This window comes from Panthera leo, chromosome C1, assembly GCF_018350215.1.
Source record: "Panthera leo isolate Ple1 chromosome C1, P.leo_Ple1_pat1.1, whole genome shotgun sequence".
In the NCBI taxonomy this organism is placed as follows: domain Eukaryota; kingdom Metazoa; phylum Chordata; class Mammalia; order Carnivora; family Felidae; genus Panthera; species Panthera leo.
The window spans coordinates 103,646,078-103,668,604 of NC_056686.1; the positions used below are offsets into that span (position 1 = coordinate 103,646,078).

The 22,527-nt window shown below is 49.0% G+C and overlaps 1 protein-coding gene across 3 annotated transcripts; it reads right to left on the minus strand.

Annotated features, from left to right (window-relative positions):
• Window positions 1-6,857: 6,857 nt before the first annotated feature.
• ITGA10 (integrin subunit alpha 10) lies at window positions 6,858-22,101 on the minus strand. Of its 3 annotated transcripts, XM_042951778.1 has the most exons (30): window positions 21,857-22,101; window positions 20,137-20,248; window positions 19,839-19,948; window positions 19,540-19,631; window positions 19,201-19,315; window positions 18,072-18,199; window positions 17,757-17,905; window positions 16,938-17,088; window positions 16,568-16,733; window positions 16,362-16,435; window positions 15,984-16,128; window positions 15,651-15,799; window positions 15,280-15,423; window positions 14,948-15,151; window positions 14,521-14,651; window positions 13,808-13,974; window positions 13,573-13,715; window positions 12,175-12,288; window positions 11,889-11,974; window positions 11,592-11,733; window positions 11,330-11,422; window positions 11,094-11,170; window positions 10,859-10,948; window positions 10,362-10,440; window positions 10,082-10,195; window positions 9,743-9,823; window positions 9,477-9,590; window positions 8,098-8,193; window positions 7,705-7,818; window positions 6,858-7,408 (listed from the first exon to the last, which is right to left on the minus strand). In XM_042951778.1, exons 1-30 carry the CDS (start codon window positions 21,984-21,986, stop codon window positions 7,343-7,345), a joined length of 3,576 nt encoding a protein of 1,191 aa, XP_042807712.1. In that variant the 5' UTR covers window positions 21,987-22,101; the 3' UTR covers window positions 6,858-7,342. The 3 variants fall into 3 exon arrangements, with proteins under 3 accessions (XP_042807712.1, XP_042807713.1, XP_042807714.1); XM_042951779.1 differs by lacking the exons at window positions 19,201-19,315; window positions 19,540-19,631; window positions 19,839-19,948; window positions 20,137-20,248; XM_042951780.1 differs by lacking the exons at window positions 19,201-19,315; window positions 19,540-19,631; window positions 19,839-19,948; window positions 21,857-22,101 and having other exon boundaries at window positions 20,137-20,304.
• Between the last annotated feature and the right edge of the window lie 426 nt (window positions 22,102-22,527).

The following is a 22,527-nucleotide window of genomic DNA, read 5'->3' on the forward strand; positions in this document are numbered from 1 at the left end:
GCACTCTTAGCTTAACATTATCCCAACCTCCAGGATCCTGCAGGTCCCTCTCAATTTTTTTTTAAATGTTTATTTATTTTTGAGAGAGAGACAGACAGAGCACGAGTGGGGGAGGGGCAGAGAGAGAGACAGAAAGAAGGGTGGGAGGGACACAGAATCCAAAGCCGGCTCCAAGCTGTCAACACAGAGGCCAATGTGGGACTCAAACTCGCAAACTGCAAGATCATGACCTGAGCCAAAGTCGGAGGCTTAACCGACTGAGCCACATATAAAAATTCCTTTGGAAACTTCCTTTATCTCTACCCGCCCCCCATCACATACACACAATATATGTTAGCAGTCATCCTCCAAGCATATGGCCCATTGATATACATCTGAAGGGTCTCATGACTAAGGTTCTATTAGACAGTGATAAATGACCTTTTCCTAACAATAGCTAGCCCCTCAAGGTCCTGGAAACCTCGCTTCCAAATTCCTTAGAGTCTTATGCTACCCCTAACCCCCTCCCAACTTAAAAGGATATAATCAGTCACCCCTCACAACACCAGTGCTGCTCTTTGTGCCCACATGTCCTGTCCCTGTGCTTTAATAAAACCACCTATTTGCACCAGAGATGTCTGAGGAATTCTTTCTTCTTCTTTTTTTAATGTTTATTTATGTTGAGAGAGAGAGAGAGAGCACACACATGCACAAGTTGAGGTGGGAGGAGAGAGGGAGAGAGAGAATCCCAAACAGGCTCTGTGCTGACAGAGCAGAGCCCTGCGTGGGGCTCGATCTCACAAACCGTGAGATCATGACCTGAGCCAAAATCAAGAGTTGGACCCTTAACCAACTGAGCCACCCAGCTGCCCCTCAAGAATTGTTTCTTGACCACTTGCTCCGAACTCCAGCATTTCCACAGAAATGTTATGAAATTATATGAAATTCCTTAAAGTTTCATATTGTCTGGTATTAAGGTCATCACTTGACATTCTAATTACTAAAGTGTTATGTGTCATAGGAACAACTGAATTTCCTTGTCAGTTGCATTGTAATGAACTCTCATAATCAGATCTTTAACCATGTCCGTGTTTGAGTCTTTTGTCATTTATAGCTATTGTTCTGAGGCTCTTACAGAATAAATCTTGTCTTCAAGGAGATTCAGAAAAAGGACTTTTAACAAATATAGGTTTTTGGTATCTTTAAAATCATAAAACTGAACTGGATAAGAATTTCCAGATGGGAAATTGGGAAATGGGAAAGCTGCATTCAAACAGAACAAAATTAATAACATAGGACTGAATAAACTGAGGAAGATAATTATAGGTTTTTATGACTGTTATTTGAAACATTGCTGGTTCTCTAACATTTGCTCTTTTAGATTGAGGAAGTTTTCTCTTAAAATATCCATGACTTACAGTAATATAAGATATTCTTTTGTGAACAAATTGAAGCTTTTTTCTCCTTACCTAAACCCTCCAGAATTCAGAAACTCATAATAAATAATCTTTCTTCCATGGCAATGACAGTTATTGCATAAGTTCAATAAGAATCTGTTCTTGTAACAAGACACCATTGGAAACAATGGTTACAAAATGTCATATTTGACAGAAACATGCATAGATAGCTTTAAGGAATTAAGGTTGACTTTATGGAACCAATAAGTCCCCTTGGAAATATTGCCCTGATACCTTGCTTACAGAGTTCCCAGGAGTAAAGGATGTTACTTCCTTGCAGATGCAGGAAACCTCAGGATATTTGGGGACCTCCGGAAGAGGAATAGACCCAAATCTACAGGTACTGCAGGCAAGTCTGATGACAACTCTTTGGCTCAGCTCTGGCCTCAAGAGGCTATTAAAATTTCAATTTAAAAATTCCTTATAAAAATTTCCAGCAAAGCAAATTAAAAAAAAAAAAATCTTACATGATCAATCACTATTCTTGCTGAGCTTATGTAAATAATTAGGCCAAGTTTATTAAAACTGGACTGGTTTTACAAACAAATTAGTCTTGATTCGGCTATCTCTGGAAATAAGGGTGAATTTAGGGAGAAAAATTGTGTTTCAATAACACATCCTTTTGGATGTTAGATTCTTTTTGATTAATTGTCTTTAAATGTTTGTTGTTTACTTAAGCTAGACAACTTGAGGTAGACTTCAGAGAAATTGCCATAATAGCTCATATATAGACAATCCTCCTTCTTATTATTCTGTGGGAATAATAAAAGAGACCCCATAACAGCTGGACAGGGGCGCCTGGGTGGCTCAGTCGGTTAGGTATCCGACTTTGGCTCAGGTCATGATCTCAAGGTTCATGAATTCGAGCCCTGTGTCGGGCTCTGTGCTGACAGCTCAGAGCCTGGAGCCTGCTTTGGATTCTGTGTCTCCCTCTCTCTGCCCCTCCCCTGCTCACACTCTGTCTCTCTCTCTCTCTCTCTCTCAAAAGTAAAGAAACATTAAAAAAAAAAAATTAAACCGCTGGACAATGGATAGACTCCCCAACAATTTTGTAACTCAGTAGTTAACGTCGATCAATTCTATGTGGCTAGGATAGCGAAATCACTCCTTAAAAGTCAAAATGTATCCCACTGCATGGAGTTAAGTATGGACTTATGGAGATAATGGATGGCCCCACTTTTCTTACGACTGATTGTATGATACATTTGAGGATGCCCATATTACCAGACAAGTCTTCTCCCACTTCCTACTGACTCCTCGTGATTAGGATATTGTTAGGGCTAGACCTAAAACAAAGCTTCTTAATGGTTTTATCCCTTAGCCATATATATCCTGGAAGCCACCCCTATGGATGTAAGATTACAAGTAGAGGCTTTAGTCAAGCATACAGTGGCCACCTTTAACCAAACCCAACATGAAGTCACCCCGATACCAGCACATATAGGGATATTTCTACTGCTAAAAAGAATGTTTCTTTCTGGTCTATGGGACTCCCCAGAAGCCTTTCTTTTATCCTCAAACTATCAAAATTTTACCTGAATATGCCAACCCACAGATAGGCTGTCAGCTTAAAGAAGTTACAGAAGATGAGCCCTTTGCCTTTCAACCACCTTAAAGATTTAAGGACCGAAAAATGGTTAAGACGGCGGGGGTGGGGTGGGGGGGTTGGGGGGGAATGATGAGGGATAGAAGCAGAAAAATGTTCACTTTCAGCCCAGAAGGCTGACCTATGGCCTGCATAGTTTCGATAATGATCAAATGCATGTTGCTACATTCTTAAAGGGTCTCACGACAGCGTGTACATTTCACTGATAGTTAATATGGAACTGAATGATAAGCACCAGAGAAAAAGAAGACATGTATGATCAAATGCTCCCTGCACATCCTCTCCCCCTTAAGCACTAAACATACAACCATCAGTGTCAGATAAAAGTGCAGCTCTTTCTGCCCACAGGTCCTGTCCCCGTGCGGTGACATCTCAAAAAGTCTTTCTTGGGACACCTGGCTAGCTCAGTCAGTAAAGCATGCAACAGAACTCAGGATTGTGAGTTCAAGCCCCACCGTGTTGGGCCTGGAGCCTATTTTTTTTAAAAAAAGATTTCTTTTGGGGCGCCTGGGTGGCTCAGTCGGTTAAGCGTCCGACTTCAGCCAGGTCACGATCTCGTGGTCCGTGAGTTCGAGCCCCGCATCGGGCTCTGTGCTGACAGCTCAGAGCCTGGAGCCTGCTTCACATTCTGTGTCTCCCTCTCTCTCTGCCCCTTCCCTGCTCATGTTCTGTCTCTCTCTGTCCCAAAAATAAATAAAAAACGCTGAAAAAAAAAAAAAGATTTCTTTCTTGACTGTCACACTCAAAGATTCCCCAACACTTTTTCTTCCCTGTGGCCAGAGCCAACCCACTCAAATGCGGATTAAAGCCCACTCCCCTTCTCCAGTCTCATCACTCACTAGGTTCACAAATAGCCCAATGCTTAGGCTGTTCTAATCCACTAAATTTCCCTTCCAGACTAGTAATTAATCCTCTCTGGAATGCCTTCTCTTACACTTGCTGACCCCTCAGGCCAATTATGTTTTTTCTGTAAAGATTTCCCTTACAACCCTGCCACCCCTGCCCAAAAAATATGCCTCTTGTGCGAGATACACTTCTAATACTTACTGCTATGTTATATAGCAACCGCCTCTCTGTATTTCCATTGTTTCCATGTTCGTTTCTCCTAGTAGACTGGGCCCTTTGATGGTGAGAGTTGTGTTTTACATAGTTCTCATTGCCTGGCACGTATTAGGTGCTTAATGTCTGACAAGTGAACAAATGAAAGATGAAGGAAGGAATAAAGAAGCAACCCTGAGGGTCTCCTGGGTGGCTCAGGTCATGATTTTGCGGTGTGTTCGTGAGTTCGAGCCCCGCTACAGCCTCTGTGCTGACAGCTCAGAGCCTGGAGTCTGCTACAGATTCTGTGTCTCCCTTTCTCTGCCCCATCCCCGCTCACACTCTGTGTGTGTGTCTCTCTCTCAAAAGTAAATAAACTTTAAAAGAGCAAAAGAGAAGAAACCATGAGAACAAAGGAAGGAACACTCCTGTGTCTGAGGAGAGTCTGTTGTTTTCTACAGGGGCTTCTCAAGCTGGCTCTGCTCCACAGGAAGAGGTTGGGGTTAGAGAAAGTCCCACTCGAAGGCTGAAGGATAGAGAAGAGAGGGGTCTCTAGGTGGGGAAAAATATTCAAAATGCTCTCTTAATCACAAGGACAAAGAATTAGCTGAACCAGTCCTCAAAGAAATCCCACTAGGGGTAAAGAAGGGAGATCTGTCCACATAACCATGGTCTCAGTCCCAGCCTCAGAAACAGTATGCTCCATAAAGGTTGATCAAGTGATAGCCTGTATGAAGTGCACTGGGGGTCACCATGGACTGCTCCTGCCACAAAATAGTTCACCAGCTTGCCACAGAATTTTCGTCCCTGCCTATTGGCCAGTCTACCATATTCAGAGTTAGGCAACAGAGGGAGAGGTGTGGTCTCTAGAAGGCTGTTGCTTAAGTGCACATGTTCCTTGAGGGTACTAGACCACTGGATCTCTAAAAAAATCAAATAGATTTGATTTCTACCATTAGAACCTTAAGTTAATTAGCTAATTATCGCCTGAATGGGCATGAGGGCTTATTTCAAGGGGGATGAGGCATAGGATAAGATTCCGTGGTAGGAGACAATAGCACATAGAAGAAATAAATCTTCAGGGCCTGTGAAAGGCACCCCTAATCTGGGTCACCAGATTAGGAACACCAGCTGGTGCTTCAATACACCCTCTCACTTAATCCTCACAATACACAGTAAGGTAGATTATTTTATAACAAAGTATTTTTAGAACAATAGTTAACCTTTATTGAGTATTTAGTATATGCTCACTTTACTTGGATTATCTCATTTGGTCCTCACAACCCTAGTAAGTCTAAAGACAAGAAAGCCAAGATTTAGCAAAGTTAAATCTGTCCAAGGTCAAACAGCTTTTAAGTGGTATAGCTGAGATTTAAAGCCAAGTCTGTCTTCATTCTCGACCACTGTACTGTTATCTTACTGTTATCTGAGCCTCGGAGTAGTTACGACTGGCTTGAGGCCACACAGCTAATAATGACAGACCCAGGGTTTCAATCTAGGCCTATGTGCCTACCAACCTACACATTTTATACTCTATAATCACATATGTAAGGTGAGGATTGCAGGAGGCTAGAATGCATCTCCAGTGGGAGAGTCACAGAAAATATTTCAAGTATGTCATAACTTTGCCTTCCAGGAACTCAACTGTATAAGGTCTCGGGTGGTCCAAGAATCTACCTCTCACCATTCCTGAGCAGTCCATATCCTAGGGAACTCAAAGAGAACCAGAAGTCATTTGACACTGAACTTTATTTGTTCTGTCCATCTGATATACTGTTCACCCTGCTGGGAAACAGAGACAATGCCCTGTGCAAAAGGCCGGAAACATGCCAAAATAAACATTGAGGCCAGGCCTCGAGAACAGCCCTGGAGGACAAGTTCTGTGGCTGCTTGTCAACTGCCCAATCAGGTCTCCTCTCTTCTCAGCTCTCAATGGGTGCTGATTCTTCAAATGGCTGTCAGAGCTGCACCTTGGAGACCAGTAACAATTTCTTTGATTACAAAGAAATATAAGTCACCCAGTAGTTGGTGAGAATCTAATTATCTCTACTGGCCATGACCACAAAAATGGTGGGGTGGCCCAGAGACGGAAATTGGGAATTTCCGGTAGATATCAGGCAAGGGCTGGCAAACTGATTCCACCAGAGAAGCCCTACAGGCATGACTGCAGTTGCCCCAGAAACATGTGGCTATTTGTGCTACATAACCAGTGCTGAGCAAGTAAGGGCTTGCTCCCCAGAGACCTCCTGCCACCCACTTGGGCTTCTTGGTTAATGCAGGCCTGACTCGTTTGGACCCCACGGAGTGGCTGCATCCCAAAGCTGGTGAAAGGGATTCCCTCCATCAAGAAGAAATCCTCTCCCTTCTCTCTGGTTTCCATAAGGAGGCCCCAACGAGGGCTCAAGAGTGTGTGAGGTCCGAGAGAGGAGAAAACACTGCCTAGGGACCCAGCTCTCCACGGGCCATGACGGAGACAACAGGACCATTTTCTGCTATTCCAGGACTAGCCACCTGGGGGCACCCGGCCCTGGCTTTGCTCCCAGGGAAGGCTGCGAGTTGGGAAACGCTGGCCCAGCAGGACTGGGGCAGCTCAGTTTCCCAGGCACCTGAGGGCGGGCCAGCGCACCACAAAGTCTCAGGTTTCAGGGGGACGGCAGTTGCCCGTCTAAAGGCTTCTCTGTTCCTTGGAATTGTACAGAATGTCTCTTGTGGCTTTTCCTCCTCCCTCCTTTTTTCCTGTTGACTCTCCCCATCCGGCGCTCTGAATCACCCGACTCCACAGGAAAGCAGCAGATGTTGACTTTACTTTTTGAAGCCAACATCGGCTCCCTCCTGTGGAGTGGGGAGCAGGCAGGAAGGTGAGAGGCAGGGGAATGGAGGAAAATGGCCCCCATCTTCTCCAATTTTGAGGCAGGATATAGGGGGAATCTGAAAGGAGTCAGGGTCCATAGGCAAAAAATTCTTGATTCCTGGGATAAGGGAAATGGGGCCCCAAACCAAGGCCCCGGTGTTGGCCGTGGAACCGGGATGGTGAGGGAAGCACAGGGTGAGAGTGTTCCTGGTTTTGGTGTCAACCCCTCTGGTCTGAGGTAAGGCCTCATCTCTTGCCAGCAGCATCCTCATGACTCAAAAGTCAAGTCAGGCTGCAGGTCTGGGGAGACAGTCTAGAAGCTTCTTCTTGTCCAAGCCCCCAAACCTCAGCTCCTATGCAAGTCTTTTGGAGAAGCCACCAAGGAGGACTTTCTAGGGCTTTATTCTACATTCATTGCTCCAATTTCTCTTCTCTTTTTTCTTCCTCAGGGATTTTCTTACGGGCAAAGAAGCCAAGCTGTAGAGGAAGAGATAAGAGTCATCGCCAAATGTCCTGCCTGGACACCTTGCCAACAGCCCTCAGACATATCTGAAGTCTTCGCTTTTGTTTTGCTTCCAAAAATGAGATTCTGATTTATTTTATTTGGCTTAGCTTAATTCAACCAGCATTTGTGGAGTATAGTGAAAGAGCTCCCGGCAGGACACCCACAGCCTGCTTAGCGGCCCATCACAAACCCGGTTCTCCCTGCTATAATCAGGGAGCCCTCAACTCGTGGGCATCACGCCCCTTACTCCCACTGAGGCAGTGCCTACCTTCCAAAGGCAGAAGACAAGGAGAGCAAGCAAGAGCAGCCCTCCCAGGACACTGCCAATGAGAAGCCACAGGGAGATGAGGACAGGGCGGGTCTGAATCACCTCCAGCAGGCTCTGTAGGGGAAGGAGACTTGTTTCACACTTGTGCCCTTTCTCCCAGCTAGGCTCACCCACATGATAGCAAAGCCTCGAAATGAAAGAATAAAAAGAAAGAAACTGAGGCAGGAATAAAGGCAGTGGGACCCCCGCCTCCTGATCGATCACTTGTGACACTTCAGCTGCTGCCTAATGAGGATGGTCTCAGTTATGAAAAAGTCCCCCCTCCCCCCGCGCCCTTCTGCCAACCCCACCCTCACTCTTTGCACAGCTCTCGGGCTCGGGCTCCAGTCCCACCTCACTCCAACGAGAGGCTTCAGGCAGCTGTAGGACACTGCCCTCCTTAGCTCCCAGCTCAAAGGTGCTGACCACCGTCAGGGACTTGAATTTGGCCTGTGGCGCAAGTGGATGGGAAGACAAAGTGAGCCATCATCAGGTGGTGTGGCTCTTGGAACCCCAATGGCAGAGATGAGGCCAGTAGGTACAACTTCCGGTGCCTTCCAGACCAGAAGAAAAGGTTGGAGACCAATGGAGAGAGAGAGGAAGGGTAACAGATGGAAAGCCTCTGGTCCTTCATATATGGTGTTGGCTCTACCCAATATTAGTTAACTCCCCTTCCTTTGGCCCTCCCTAGCCTTCCTTTAGGTTGAAGTTTAGATGTCAACCCCTCTTGGAATTAGGGAGGTGTTTCCTCCTAACCCCTATCAGCCTGGATTAGGTCATAATATTCTCTTTGCTTCTCTTTCACCACTGGACTATAAGATCCTCAAGGTCAAGAGCAGTGTCCTATAAATTTATTGATTTATTTTGTGTGTGTGTCCTATAAATTTAGATGTCTCCAGTGCCTAGTGCCTAGCACCGTGCTAAGTACCTACTGGTTTCTCAATAAATCTTTATTGAAAAAAAAATAAGTAAATGAATGAAAAAAGGATACCAAAGAGCAATAAAGAGAGAATCAGACTTAGGGAAGGATGGTGTCTCCAACATAACTTTCCTATAAAATATGCCGTGTGCTATTCAAAGTAGATAGCCCTTAGTACCACATAGCTGTTATAATTAAGGTGCCATTTCCATGCTCAGAAACTCACACTGACTCCTGTCTATCATATTAAGTTCAACTTCATCTCCCCAGCTTTAGAGAACTTTCATAACCTAGATCCCTTTCGGCTATATGATCTTGCCTTCCATTACCCGCCAATACATATCAGGCATGTAATAATCAACTGTTTATTCATGCATTTAACAGAAATGTATTAAGTCGCTATAATGAGTAAGGCATGGTGACATATGTTGGGGATATTCTCCTCAGTGTCTGCCAAATACAGGTCCTTTTATATAGTAGGCACATGGTGGATTATTAGTTGATTGAATTTAGGTATCCTATAAATGTTGATTATTGATAGAGCACTAAGGGATGATAAACAGGAAAATACAAGGAGAATAACTAGCTTTAATGAGTCCATCTCATTATTCATTTATTCCTTACAACCTCATGAAGTAGGTATTATCTTCCCCATTTTAGAGAGAAAGAGTAAGAATCAGGGAGATTAAATAACTTGCTCAAGGTCCAACAAGCTAGTAGGAGGCAAAGTTGGAACTTGAACATGAGTCAATTCCAAAACCTATGCTGAAGTGCCAGACCGTAGCGGAAGAGGAAAATAGAAGAAAAGATTTACCCTCCGGAAAAACTCATTGTGAACCAGCCTCAGTAGTCCAACAGAGACCTCAGTCCCCTTTGCCAGCCGCCCGAGATGGCACCTCACGACTTGACACCGAGTGTTGCTCCCATTCTTCCAGAAGAGAGAGACAGATCAGGATCTTGGGATGGAAAAATCCCTTGCTCCCCACTCCAGGCTCCGCCCCCGTCCCAAGGCTCCAAACACTACTGCTCCCCACTGCATTCCCATTCTGGACACCTTCTTCACCTTCTTGTGAGCCATACCAGTCTGTTTGTGTGATGAAACTCCTCGGGGTGCACAAGGGGTCCTGGGGGCTCGGTCAGGTTCTGTACTGTGCAACTTGCCTAGAGGGAGATGCAACTTGAGCCACCCTCTTGATGGTGAGAGGCCAGCCACTCCAGCGTGACCAGGAGCATGCTACCCACGCTCCGTGGTTCTTCCCTGGGCAATCCCTCTCTTTCTCCCCCAAAGAAGGCACATGTGTAAAAGAAAGGCCTCCCAGAGAGAGGAGCCCTGATGGCAGTGACCCCAACAGAGAAGGAGCTGGGTAAGTTCACCAGATCAAGGTGGCAGGGTTCCATGCACCCTTAGCCTGGACTCACATTGTTGGTGATGAACTGAGACAATGACAGGAAGTAATTGCCCCCATGGGCCACAGCTGGAAGGAGGGCTGAGATGATGAGGCCACTGACCACATAGCAGCCAAGGTTCTGAACCTAAGAGGAGGATTGGAAGTGGGAAGAGGTGGGACACAGAAGACCTTTCCTCATCTGTTCCTCTTCACCCTAGATGCCACTGGAAATCGAAGAGAGACTCTTCCCTCCTTTGCCCAGCACTCCTCCCCCTCCCCCTGCTCATGCCAAGGCCCCTCCAGCTTCTCACCCTAAGAGTGGTTTTGAATTCGGGACCCACTGGGAGGGGCCCATATGGGTGAACCTCATAGCGGTGCAGAGTGGACTCACTGCGTGGACACCGAGTCAGGAAGCACAGGGTCACAGCCATGACACAGACACAGGGGCACATGATCAGCACACAGACATGGATTCAGGGAAGGCAGGGCCAGCACGTGGATAAAGGGATGGGGGTACATAAAGAAGACAGAAATGGAATGTGACGTAGACCTGGTACAAACTTTATGGTTGCACCCCCTACCCTTCGCCCCAGCTCCAATCCCTAGGGCCTAGAGCCAAGCCCTATACCTAGGAAAGTAAGATGCTCAAAAGGTTCGACTTGAGTGGGATTCAGGGCAAAAAGATGGAGCAGCCCCAAGGGTTTGCATTTGGGGAAAACACTGAAACACATGGAAGGAAATGGAGAAAACACAGAGTAGGGGTCTGGGGCCAGAACGGACAGGGTCCTAGTGGGGAGCTGAGCCATACCTGGAGAATAGGAGGCGGGGCTCGTAATGAATGTAGGCTGAGGTCTGGGCTGTGTTATCTTGAAGGGTCCCGTTTCTCTCCAGGCTATTGCTGTAGGGTTGGGGGAGAGGCTCACGTCCCAGCCCACTCTAAGACACCCCACTCTGGAGGAGATGAGTCACCGCTGTTTCCACCAACCCCCTCCCCCCGCAAGACTCCACAGGAGAGGCTGGGAGGAAGCTCCCCTTGTTCCCACCTGGTGGCAGTCAGCCTCACGAGGACCTGGCTCAGGAGGAAAGAGCAACTAAACTCGAACTCCAGCAGAAAGGTCACCTGGAGGCAGGTGGTTTGGGGTCAGGGCATAGTCCTCTTTATGGGGCCAGCACAGAAGAACAGGAGGCCTCGTGGGCCTCCTTCCCTAAACTCCCAGGACCCGCAGGTTCCGGCCCCTGTTCTCTCAGAACCCCTTTCTCATCCTGGGCCCCTACTCACCTTGGCTCCAGCCTGAAAGACAGGGTGCCCCACACTGCAGAGCCGGACATGAGGGGAAGGGGCTGTGCATTCCACCTTCACGGGGCTGTCCCTCTGAGGGCAGAGGAATGTGGCAGGGGCTGGAGCTGAAGCCGTCAAGTGTCTCCTGCCCACAGCCTCTCAACACCGAGCCTTTCTCCAGAGCCTTTTGCAGCCTAGGCCAATACCCCAATCTTCCTCCCCCTCCTTCCCCGACTCCTCCCAAATCTCCTCCCCCAGGTACCTGAGGTGTGAAACTGGCCAGGTGGAGGTTTCTAGAGAAGCTCAGGTTCAGGCTAGCGTTGTAGGCATTTTCCTTCCTGTTCTCCAGAGTTGCTGATACTAGCACTTTCTGCCGACCTCCTCGAACCACGAAAGGGTCCTTCCTAGGAGGGGTGGATAAGGGAGAGCCCAGAAGTTGAAAAGCTGCCAAAGGCATCACTTCTACTCTTCTGGGCAAGAAACAACCCTCCAGCTCCCTTCAAGCTCCTTCTGGTCTGTCTCAGGTCACCCTGGTTTGGCCAGTTCACATCCATCCCACCTGGAGCCTCTGATGTCCATATCAGCACGAAGCACCAGATCTGTGACACATTCATTGTCAGGGCCACAGTCCTTAGAGAAGGGAACCTAGAGGGGAGAGAAGGGGCTGAGGCCTGATAGGAAGGCAAGCAGAAAAGCACGGAATTAGGGGGAAAGGGAAAAGAAAAGAGTGGGTGCCCGGGTCAGATTTGGCTGTGATATTAGGTCTCAGCCCTCCGTGTCTCTTGAATTCACTGAGAAGGGCAGTACTGGGACCCAGGGGCAGGGCAGGGCTTGGCATCGCTGACCAGCTTTCGTATAGAGGTGGGTGAGCCCTCATCCAGCACAGGTCCTGGCTTCGTGGTGTTGTCCAATGCAAAGGTCACAGTCAAGGCCACTGGCCGGAGGTAATCTGAGGTATCCTAAGGAAAATCAGAATCAAGGATTATGGGGAGCCAGGAGTTAGGGGTACAGCCCAGGCCCCCGTAAGAACGTGATTATTACAGTGATCAATTACCGAACACCTTCTATGTGCTGGGTACTGTCCTGAGGTTTTATCAGCACTATTACCTTTAATTCCAATACAACTCCCACACTGTAGTTATTATTAGTATCTCCTCTTTTCGGGTAAGCAGGGAACCTGCGGGGTGCAGGTTATGTGACCTGCCAGAGTTCACGAGTGGTGACCGGCAGAGTGAGGCTTCAAACCCAGATCAGCCTGCCTCCAGAGTCTGAACTTCCTCACTGCCCCAGCTTCAGCTCTGGCTTTCTTGCCAGACCCGGCAGAAATTCCTCCTCCAGCCAGCCTGCCCCTCACTCCCAGGCCCCGACACGGAGACAACTAGACAACTAGACAACTAGACGACTCTTAACAAGAACCTGTATGTGCGTTAATCTGATCAAGAACCTGCACTTGTGTTATTCGGATCAAGAACCTATATGTGTATTTTGTTTGAGGCACCTGCCTCAGTATTATACACGGTGTTTGCTATGGATGCGTCCCAATTATTTACTTTACTTCTGCTTAGAGCCTTTGTGTTGCCTTCCCCACCACCTGACTCCCTCTCTCCCAAAGCCAGTGTCCTCTTGAACAGTTTCCAGATTTCCGTAGCCATACCAAAGCCGGGATGTTTTCATTCGTTTGGGTACCAGTATTTATGGATCTCTAACTACATAATTTCTCTCTTCTTTCTTTCTTTCTTTCTTTCTTTCTTTCTTTCTTTCGTTCTTTCTTTCTTCTTTCTTCTTTTTCTTTCTTTCTCTCTCTCTCTGTCCCCTTCCTTCCTTCCTTCCTTCCTTCCTTCCTCTAACTGGGGCCAGTATAAGATCCCAGAGGCTGATCTGCAAATCAAGCTATTTGTCTTTGTGTGTGAGACCCTGTATTCAGGGTTGGGTGACTTTTCTAAGAGAAATACTGGGAGCAGGGAGGGGGTTGGTCGCATTTTTTTTTTTTAACCTACCTTGGGGTAGCGGGAGAAATCCTATTTTTTACAATATTTTTGTTTTTGTTTTTCTATTAACCTTTCCTTTTATCCTTGAATTTTTACTAAATTTCCTCCTGACTTAAAAATCTTGTTTCTAATTTGGGAATTTGAAATCTTGGTACTTAATGTTATGCCATTTTTTCCAAAGAGTTCAAACCACTTTAATACCAGAACATGGTAAAATATTTGCAGAGTCTGTCCTGTCTTCCTGCCCGTCCTCACCAGCACGTGGAAGCGCAGCTGCTCACAAGTGACGTTCCCAACACTGAGCCGGAGCCTCCGAGGGGACAGCCTCTGGCCTGAGCCGTCAAACACAGCACGAGCCCCTGTGGTCCACTCGTCCAGTGACGCTGTGAACCGCAAATCTGGATGGGGCAGGCAGGAGCGAGGGTGGAGAGGGGTCCAGGGACCAAGGCAGGTGGGCTTAAGGGTTACTTAGGACGCTCCGGTCACTCACAGAATCGGCGATCCCAGTGGCCAGGGGTGCGAGAGGTCACTCGGAAGCAAAGGGCTGCAGACAGGCAGGCTGCCTCCTGGCCTCGCCGGCTGCAGTCCCTCTGAACCACACTGATGGCCGGAGGGGTCACCTCCAGGGAAGGGGCCAGGTGGACAATGGGCCGGGAGCTGGGATCAAGAAATTCTAGCAGTAAGAGGAAAGCCCTTGGAGAAAGGTGATCCTCAGTGCTTGCCTCCCAGAGGTCAAAGGAAAGAATGAGAGGCTAGATGTACACGTGTCACCTCCCCGCCGGAACCTTCAGGCAGAAAGATAATAGCTAACACTGAATAAGCACTTGCCATGTGCTAGGCACTGTGTTAAGATCTTTCATGATTATTGCATTTAACTTTCACAACAAACCTATGAGGTAGATTCTGTTATTATTCCCGTTTAAGATTTTTTTTTAATGTTTATTTATTTTTGAGAGAGAGAGAGAGACAGCGCATAAGTGGGGGAGGGGCAGAGAGAGAGGGAGACACAGAATCTGAAGCAGCTCCAGGCTCCGAGCTGTCAGCACAGAGCCTGATGCGGGGCTCAAACTCACGAACCGTGAGATCACGACCTGAGCCAAAGTCGGTTGCTTAACCGACCGAGCCACCCAGGCACCCCCACAAGCCTTTGCTTTTATCAGTTAGGTTATGCTGTCCATAGCCTCCTGAGCTAGGACTGCTCACCTAAGCAAAACGGCTGCCCCTTGGGCACCCACAGCCACATCTACCAGGTCATCTCCATCCAGATCCAGCCGGCCATCCACACTCCGGCCGAAGTAGCTGAGGGCCTGTGGCATGGAGATAGCAGCAATCCTCTGAGAGGAAGAGAGGGGAGACTGAGCAGGGACTCTCACGCCTGGTGACCCCGGCCGCCCACCCGGCACACAACAAGGGGTAAGAGAATAAGAAGAATAAGAGACACTAGTCTGTACTTAGGAGTCCCTAGTACGGCAACCTGTACCCTACCCTCCCACCTCACCTTTTTGACTACTGATAAAAAAGCACTTGTCCAGTTTGGGTCTCAAGGCCAGGGAAACAACGACGAACAAGGAGCACACCCCCCTTCTCCTTCCTCCCACCCATGCCCCTGCTTTCTCTGCACGCTCCTGACCTGGGCGGGACGGGGCCTGATCCCACTCTGGGCGCCATGATACAGGTACAGTGCTCCATGGTGCCCGTCCTCCAGGGGCGCCCCCACAGCCACATCAGCAAAACCATCTTGGTTCAGATCAGGAAGGGCACTCATGGCAAAGCCAAACCGAGCATCCTGGGGGGGTTCTGGCTGAAGTGTTCCCTGGAGTGTCAGCAAGGACTGCTGGTGGAGGGGAGAAGACAGAAGATGCTGATCTGGTGGCCCCAACCTCTCAGCCAGCCCGTGAACAGACGTGCCTTCCCTCCCTCCTTCCCTCCACCGCCCCCACCACAGACCCCAGCAAGTCTCACCTGACCCACCAGATACACATAAACACGGCCCGTCTCCTTGTTCTGGGGTCCCAGGAACATGGGGGCAGCCACAAGTAAGACATTGGTTGTTCCATCCCCGTCCGTATCCAATGGACAGAGCTCACTGCCAAAGTAGGAGCCAATCTGGGGAGTGGCGGGGAGCGGTGACCCCAGGGAAAAAGGAAGGTGATTGTGGACAAGTGAGAAGCATCAGCCAGCCTACCAGCGTGGTTCTCACACCCCTGACAGACTCCGCCAACCAGAACTCAGCAAAGATTTTTCAGGATCCTCTCTTGGTCCTTCCCATTCCTCCCCCACAGCCTGAAGGCCCCTCAGGATCCAAGCGTCCCACCCGCTCTTGGATGCCCTACCTGCTCCCCCTGGAGGCTCTGGGCAACCCTCACAGCCCCATCTCTCTTAAGCTGGAAGGCGATGACCTTTCCTCTATGTCTAAACCGAGGAGCCCCTGAGAGAAAGAGGCGGCGTCCACCCCGCAAAAGCATGGAGGAAACAGAGTAACCTAGAAGTGGACAGGGAATCGGGTGAAAGGGAAAAAAGATGGGGTCAGAGTAGGAGGGGTCCCTAAAGGCACAGGACGAGGTCCCAAAGAAAGTAGCAGATTGGTGAGAAACTGCTCTCATACCCCCCACTGGGGAAACAGTTCCTCCTCACCCCCTAATTCCCTGCAACCCTCTGCTACTTACCTAAGTAGGCTGCATGGTTCTGCAAAGCAGGGGGGAACTCATCTTCCAGGGCCGTCCGTGGGGGGAAAAGGCGGTGACCTTCCTCAAGCCATAACACAGAGCCCCCCCAGTCATAGGCCCCCACCATTCCAAAGAGAATCCCATCCTGTATGGCAGAAACAGATGGGGTCGCTTGAAAAGACAACAGGAAATAAAGAGTAAAAACTCCAGGAGTGAGAGGGTCACTAAGACTATGCTGAGGGCAGTTGGAAGGCATGGGAAGGTCGGTATGGACATTGGTTAAAGGAAGAATCTAGAAGAGCTCTGGGCGGGGTTGAAGTTGCCTGAGTCTGAGGTGGAGAGGAGTCAGATGTTGAGAGGGGTCAGAGTCTGTCCAACCTTCAACCGATGAGTAGAGAAACCAATCTGAGACATTTCCAGCCCAAAAGAGCTTTCGTTTTCTCCACGGGACCCTTGAGCATGAGAAAATATCAAGGCAATATCAGGAAAGACATTTCTTTGACTCACTGAACTCACTCCAGAACCCTGCCTACACCCAGAACTCCTCCCTACCCTGTCCCCCATTTCTTCAGGGAAGTCATTACCCTCAAGCCCAAAAATCCGGTCTCCCAGTGCGTCCACAATGTCCGTCAGTACAGCTTCATCTGTGACGTTGAAGAAGAATCTCTCATCTGGATCACTGGCAATAGTTCTGATTTCCCGCAGGAAAGAGCTGGGGTCTCGCTGTCTCCGGAGGTAGTGGCCAAGGACCTGGGGTCAGGAGAGCAAGGTGGGGTCAGTTAGCTGTGGGGAGTGAGGTGTTACAGCTGGTACACAACACAGCCGACTAGAGTGAAAGAAGGGAAAAGAAGAGGCTGGTCTTTGGGGAGTCATTAATGCCTATCTTCTTCAAGTTCCCCGTCCTCGGGGTCACCATCCCCCCTCCATCCTTCCAGATCTGGAGTAGATTCTCACCGCAATCCCATAGCGGGTCACTCTCCCAGCCTCACAAGCCTTTAGGGCTGCAGGAAGTTCCTCTCCATCATGTGACTCTCCATCAGTGACAACAACCAGCAGCCTGGCCGCCTCTGGCCGGCCCCCGCGGGATGGACTGAATCCTTCTGTGCTGAGAAGAGAGAGAAAAGAGTGAGGTGTGATCACGTGTATGCAGACACACACACACACACACACACACACACACACACACACCACTGTCAGCAGTTCACTGAGGTCAGGCATCTTGCCTTTTAGTCCACCTCCCTGACAGTGGAGACTGGCACACAGGAAGGGCTAAAATGTTTGAATGTCATAGAGCATGGGCAGCAGCATATCCTCAATGCAAATAAGTATGAATGCCATTCGTTCATAGATTCATTCAGCAAAAGTTACATTTGGGAGAGGACAAATATCCAGAGAATGTGGAATAAAGGAGAGTGGTCAGGACAGGGAAGTCTTCCCAGAGATGAGTTCTGAATCATGTTTGGCAAGTGGGCAAGGACATAAGTGGTGGAGAGTCTGAGGGCCAAGATCAAAGCGGGAGGGCAGGGATAGAGAGAGTTCTGTCTACGGAGATAAATAACATAAATCAGGGATGTGGAAAGACACAGACGTACACTTTGAAGAGAGTGACGAGAAGGGTATGCAGTGACGGCCAGCTTAGCCTTCCCCAAAAGTGCACACAAAGAAAAGCATCCAAGACATTTTGGGATGGACACAGTGGACTCCAAACCCTCCCCTAACCTTTCTAGGCCCTCCCCACTTTGGCCTCCCAGGCTCCCCTTCCCAATGCCTCACCAGGCCACCAGGATTGCTTGGGCGGTCTTTGTTTCTCGTCCCTCTCGCCGACTCAGGTTCCTGGCTGCCCTCACCACTTCCTCCTTGGTTCGGAAATCTCCCAGGGACCACTCGTGCACAGGGCTCTCCCCATACTGTACCAGTCCCACCTGAGAATAAAGCGTGCACTCACATGGAATGTGTGTGCTGAGGGAAAAGATAGTATGTGGGGGCAGGGAGATGGGCATTTGGATACTACTGAAGACACTACCTACATTTACCTCCTTCTCTCCCCGTCTCTCCCTGTCCAAGCCCATCCACATTGCCTTCTCTTACCTGTATCTGCTCCGGGTCAATAAACAGTCTCCCTACCAGTCTTCGTAGGAAAGTCTGAACTTCAGACCAGGGGTAGATACTGTTGGAGCCATCCAAGACGATGACAACATCCATGTAGGTGGGACAGCCTAGGAAGAGGGGTATGCTGATGGGGAACAGAGGGGTAGAAGGATATTGGGCACGCAGGCAACAAGGGAAGAAGTCACAGGAGGACACGTTCCATTCAAACAATTATTTGGCGCTTCTGAACATGCAAGGAAGGTAGTATACCAGGCCCTGGGTAAATGCAGAAATGAATAAAAGAGGACACGGGCATACATACAACTTACTAAAAGAAGAAGAAGAAGTAGAAAAAGAAGGAGGGAGAGGAGGGAGGAGGAGAGGAAAGGGAGAAGGAGAAGGAGAAGGAGAAGAAAGAGGGGGAGGGAGAGACGGAGGGGAATTAAGTGCTAGGTAGAAACAGAGCACCACTCTATGCTTTGGGAGAAGAAGAGGTCAGTTCTGATTGTGGGGAATCAGAGACGTAAGCAATAGAAAGATGTCTGAGGAGAGGAGAGCATTTGCCTGGAGAACACTTTAAAAGGACACGGAGGTATAAAAATAGATGACAAATAGAATGAGGAGGGAAATGCTCTGGCAAAGGCATAGGGTGTGGAGGGTATAGTGAGAGGGTTTTTTTGACGTTGGTTAGATCAGTTCATGGAGTCTTGATGCCCTGGCAAAGAGTCTGAACTCTTTTTTTTTTTTTTTAATTTTTTTTTCAATGTGTATTTTTAAGAGAGAGAGAGACACAGAGTGTGAGCAGGGAAGGGGGAGACAGAGAGGGAGACGCAGAATCCGAAGCAAGGCTCCAGGCTGTGGGCTGTCAGCACAGAGCCCGACACGGGGCTCGAACCCACTGGCTGTGAGATCATGACCTGAGCCGAAGTTGGACGCCCAACCGACTGAGCCACCCAGACGCCCCCTGAATTCTAATCTATTAGGAAACATGGAGCTTTAGGCACATTAGGTAGCAACGAGGAAAGCGATGCAGGCCCCCTGTCTAGCATCAAACCGTGTTGACCCATCTTTTTCCCACCCTGCACCCAGTTCTGGGGACTGAGTCCTTCGGGCCCTTCTTCTGGCTCACGTTGTGCAGTGGGTGCCAGGCTTCCCTGGGGCCGGAACGAAGCATCCACATGGGCACATATCCCAGAGCTGAAGACAGAGGAGCCACAAGCACGAGACCAGAGAGGGGCACAAGCCTGGGGAGAGTTGGGAGAAATATAACTCCCAGGCTTGGGAGTGCTCTCTCAGCACACACTCCTAGTCAAAGGAGGCGCTGAAACCACTCCCTGGGATTCCCCTCCTTGCTTTCTAGGGTTTTAAACCTCTTGACCCCTCCAGATAGACTAGGTCCCCTTACCATACTGCTCTTTTCTCTGCCAAATCCTTCAGAGACCCCACCACCACCCTTTCGTTAGCTCACCATGAATCCCCCATCATTGTCTGTCTCTAGTAGAGACATTCCGAGGTGCATATTCATAGCAGGATGAGATGAATTTCCCAGTGGATAGTCACCTGGTTGGAAGGGGGTGGAAGAGAATGAGACCATGGGGTCACACATGGGGTGCTTGGGTTTAGGGTGATTAGGAGAGAGGATGAGATCAGGATCAAGTCAAAGATAGGGAGTGTGTGGGATATGGGGGTAAAGTGAGGTATAAGGGGTCAAAGCTACTAGTGTAGCAGGTTAGGGGGTAGGAGTAGAAGAGCGAGGCATCTTCTTACCCAAGTGGCCCTTGGCACATGGGGCACTGTGGGAGCCCCCTATGGGGCAGCGATAAACGTCCCCCCTTCTGTCTCCTGAAGGCCCATCCCAGGGGGCACCCACCAGCATCCTGGGAGGAGGACATGAGTATCAGCATTGTGTGAACATGACCTTTGAGACAGGCTGGAGGGAAAATGCATGGGTGTAGCAAGCCTGGATCCCCAGCCACTTCTAACAGTGGCCTTGCCATCTGCCTTGCCTCCCCTTTAAGAGCTCTACCACAGTCCCAAACCCACGGCCCTCTGATTTCTTCCTCACCATCGACGTCCACCCCCAACATGTTGCAAGACACTGTATCCAAATTCAGCCTCGGGTGGCCCTGAGAACAGGCGTGGGCGGTGTACATCCAGGTTAAAGGGGGAGCATAGACCTGGTGGGGGGGGCGGCAGGAAGCAGTCAGAGTGGTTAATGAATGCCCAGAGAGGCACAACCAGAAAGAAGCGCAAAGGGAATACTTATATCTCAGTCTATATCCCTGTTTCTTACTCAGAAGTTGTCCTGGCCTCTGTCAACATCATGTACTCAGAACTCCAAGCAAGGATGGTCTCCTTCCAGTATTTGGGTCCAGATGTCTAACTGTGGCCCTCTGCCATGCTGGTGCACAGCTGTATTTCCATTCCTACCTCTGAAATCTCATTCACAGACATGTCTGGAAGGGTCAAGTTCCTCTTTTCCACATCATTCCCCCTACGCATCCTCCCCCACAAGCTGTAAGAGTCAAAGAGGGAGAGGGCCTTTCTGAAGCCCAGAACAACTATGCCTTCCAGATTCTCCCCAAACCCAGGACTTCAGGGAGGACAAGAGGAGGCTAGGGAGTACTGCATGGCTAGGTCTCTCCTCTTTTTGTCTCTGATTCCCAGTGTCGTTGCCACACTCTCACTCTCTTTCTCCAGCGTCTAGGTCTCTGCTTGATTCCAGTTCTGAAAACCTCAGTGGTAATTAACTGGGTGGGGCTACTCCACTGCCCACACGTATGGTTTGCCATCCACCCTCACCAAGAGACCCGTCACCCCAAAGTTTCCCACAACCCGCTTTTCTAACTCACCCCCCCCCAACTGCCCCCTGCATACCTGTATTTCTTAAATTTCAGCCCACTCTAAAGACCCTCCCCTGACTCATATCCTGGCTGATTCTTCCCTGCAACCCCAATCCCTTTAAAATCAGAGCTAGAATGGGGTGCCTGACTGGCTCAGTCAGTAGAGCATGCTACTCTTGATCTCAGGGTCGTGAGTTCAAGCCTCCCATTGGGCTCAGAGTTTACTTAAAAATAAAATAAAAGAAATTTAAAGAAATCAGAGGTGGTATTTTAGGAAACAAAGATTACAGGGCACTGGTGAGGAAAAATTCCAGGCCTACAGTCCCTCCCATTGTCCTTCCCTGACTAGGTCTTGCTCTTTCCTTTCAAGCAACCCCCTCAGGCCACCCCTATCACCCCCACCACCCATGGCTGTAAGCTCTGTCTCAAACCATGCTCCTTTTCAGAAAGGTGTTTTCTATGTGAGGTGTTGTTTTTTTGTTTTTTTGCATCCAGGAAACTGGCAGAGCCATATGACCAGCAACTAACTCACTGGTTAGATAAACCAAGAGTTCTGACCACACATTTATGCCTCAGGCTCCAGAGACCACCACGGGTAGAAGGAGGTTGGCAGGAGGATAATAGGAATCAGATTAGCCACGTGGAAGGTCACATCATATTTCTTTTGGGACCACTTACTCTTGCAGGGCTTAAATATTTTAGCCAACTGGACCCAGAGCTGACACAAGGCCCTGCCAGTCTCAATACCGAAGCAGTCATAATGTGTGGGCCTAAGAAGGAATGCCCCCGCCCCCCGCCACCACATACACATACACACACGAAATGCAGAATGTGTTAACCTCTCACCCTAACCCCCAAAGATGTCAGCTCCAAAGGTCCCAATGCCAAACAACCCATACACCTTCCACTTCCACCGGAAACCAAGAAGTTAACCTCCCTCACCTGTCAGGAACATCACGGGCAAGAGCAGGTGAAGGATGTCGGGGAGTCCCATGCCTGGTTGTTCTCCGTGTGAGAAGTCCTCTGTGCCTCTGTCCCTCTCCTTTTCTGTTTTCTTTACTTTCCCTCTCATCCTGCCCCCTCCCACTGGCAGCTAAAAATAAAATTGGAAGGAATGGGAGGAGTGATGGTGGGGAACTCCGGGGAGCCCCAGACCAAGGAAAGGACCCAGCCATCTCAGCCTATTTCTCTGCCCTGGTGCTGCCCCCTGGAGGCATCGTGTCACTATCCAAAGAACACAATTCTGGACTTTCTGTCCTTTATTTTTTTTCCTTTTTCTTCTATCCTTTGTGGTTGCCAGGCAGTAATGCTTCCCTCGGGTTTGGAATAGACAGTAGGCATGGGAGACAGATACTTTTTACTTCTTAACCTTATTTATCTCACCCTGGGAAATGGAAAATGAGAGAACTGGTGACAGCGATTTCGTTTCCCCTCCCACCCAGGAGTCCCAACATGTGAACACAGCCAGCCCACAAACCAAACCTTGCCAGTCTCACTGTTTGTGACTCAGCCTATGTTGCCTTGTGGCATCACAGCTTTTGGAGGGACCAGGAACTATGAACCGGTACGGGGTGTGCTTTGTGGAACTGGCACAATTACTTTAATATTAGACC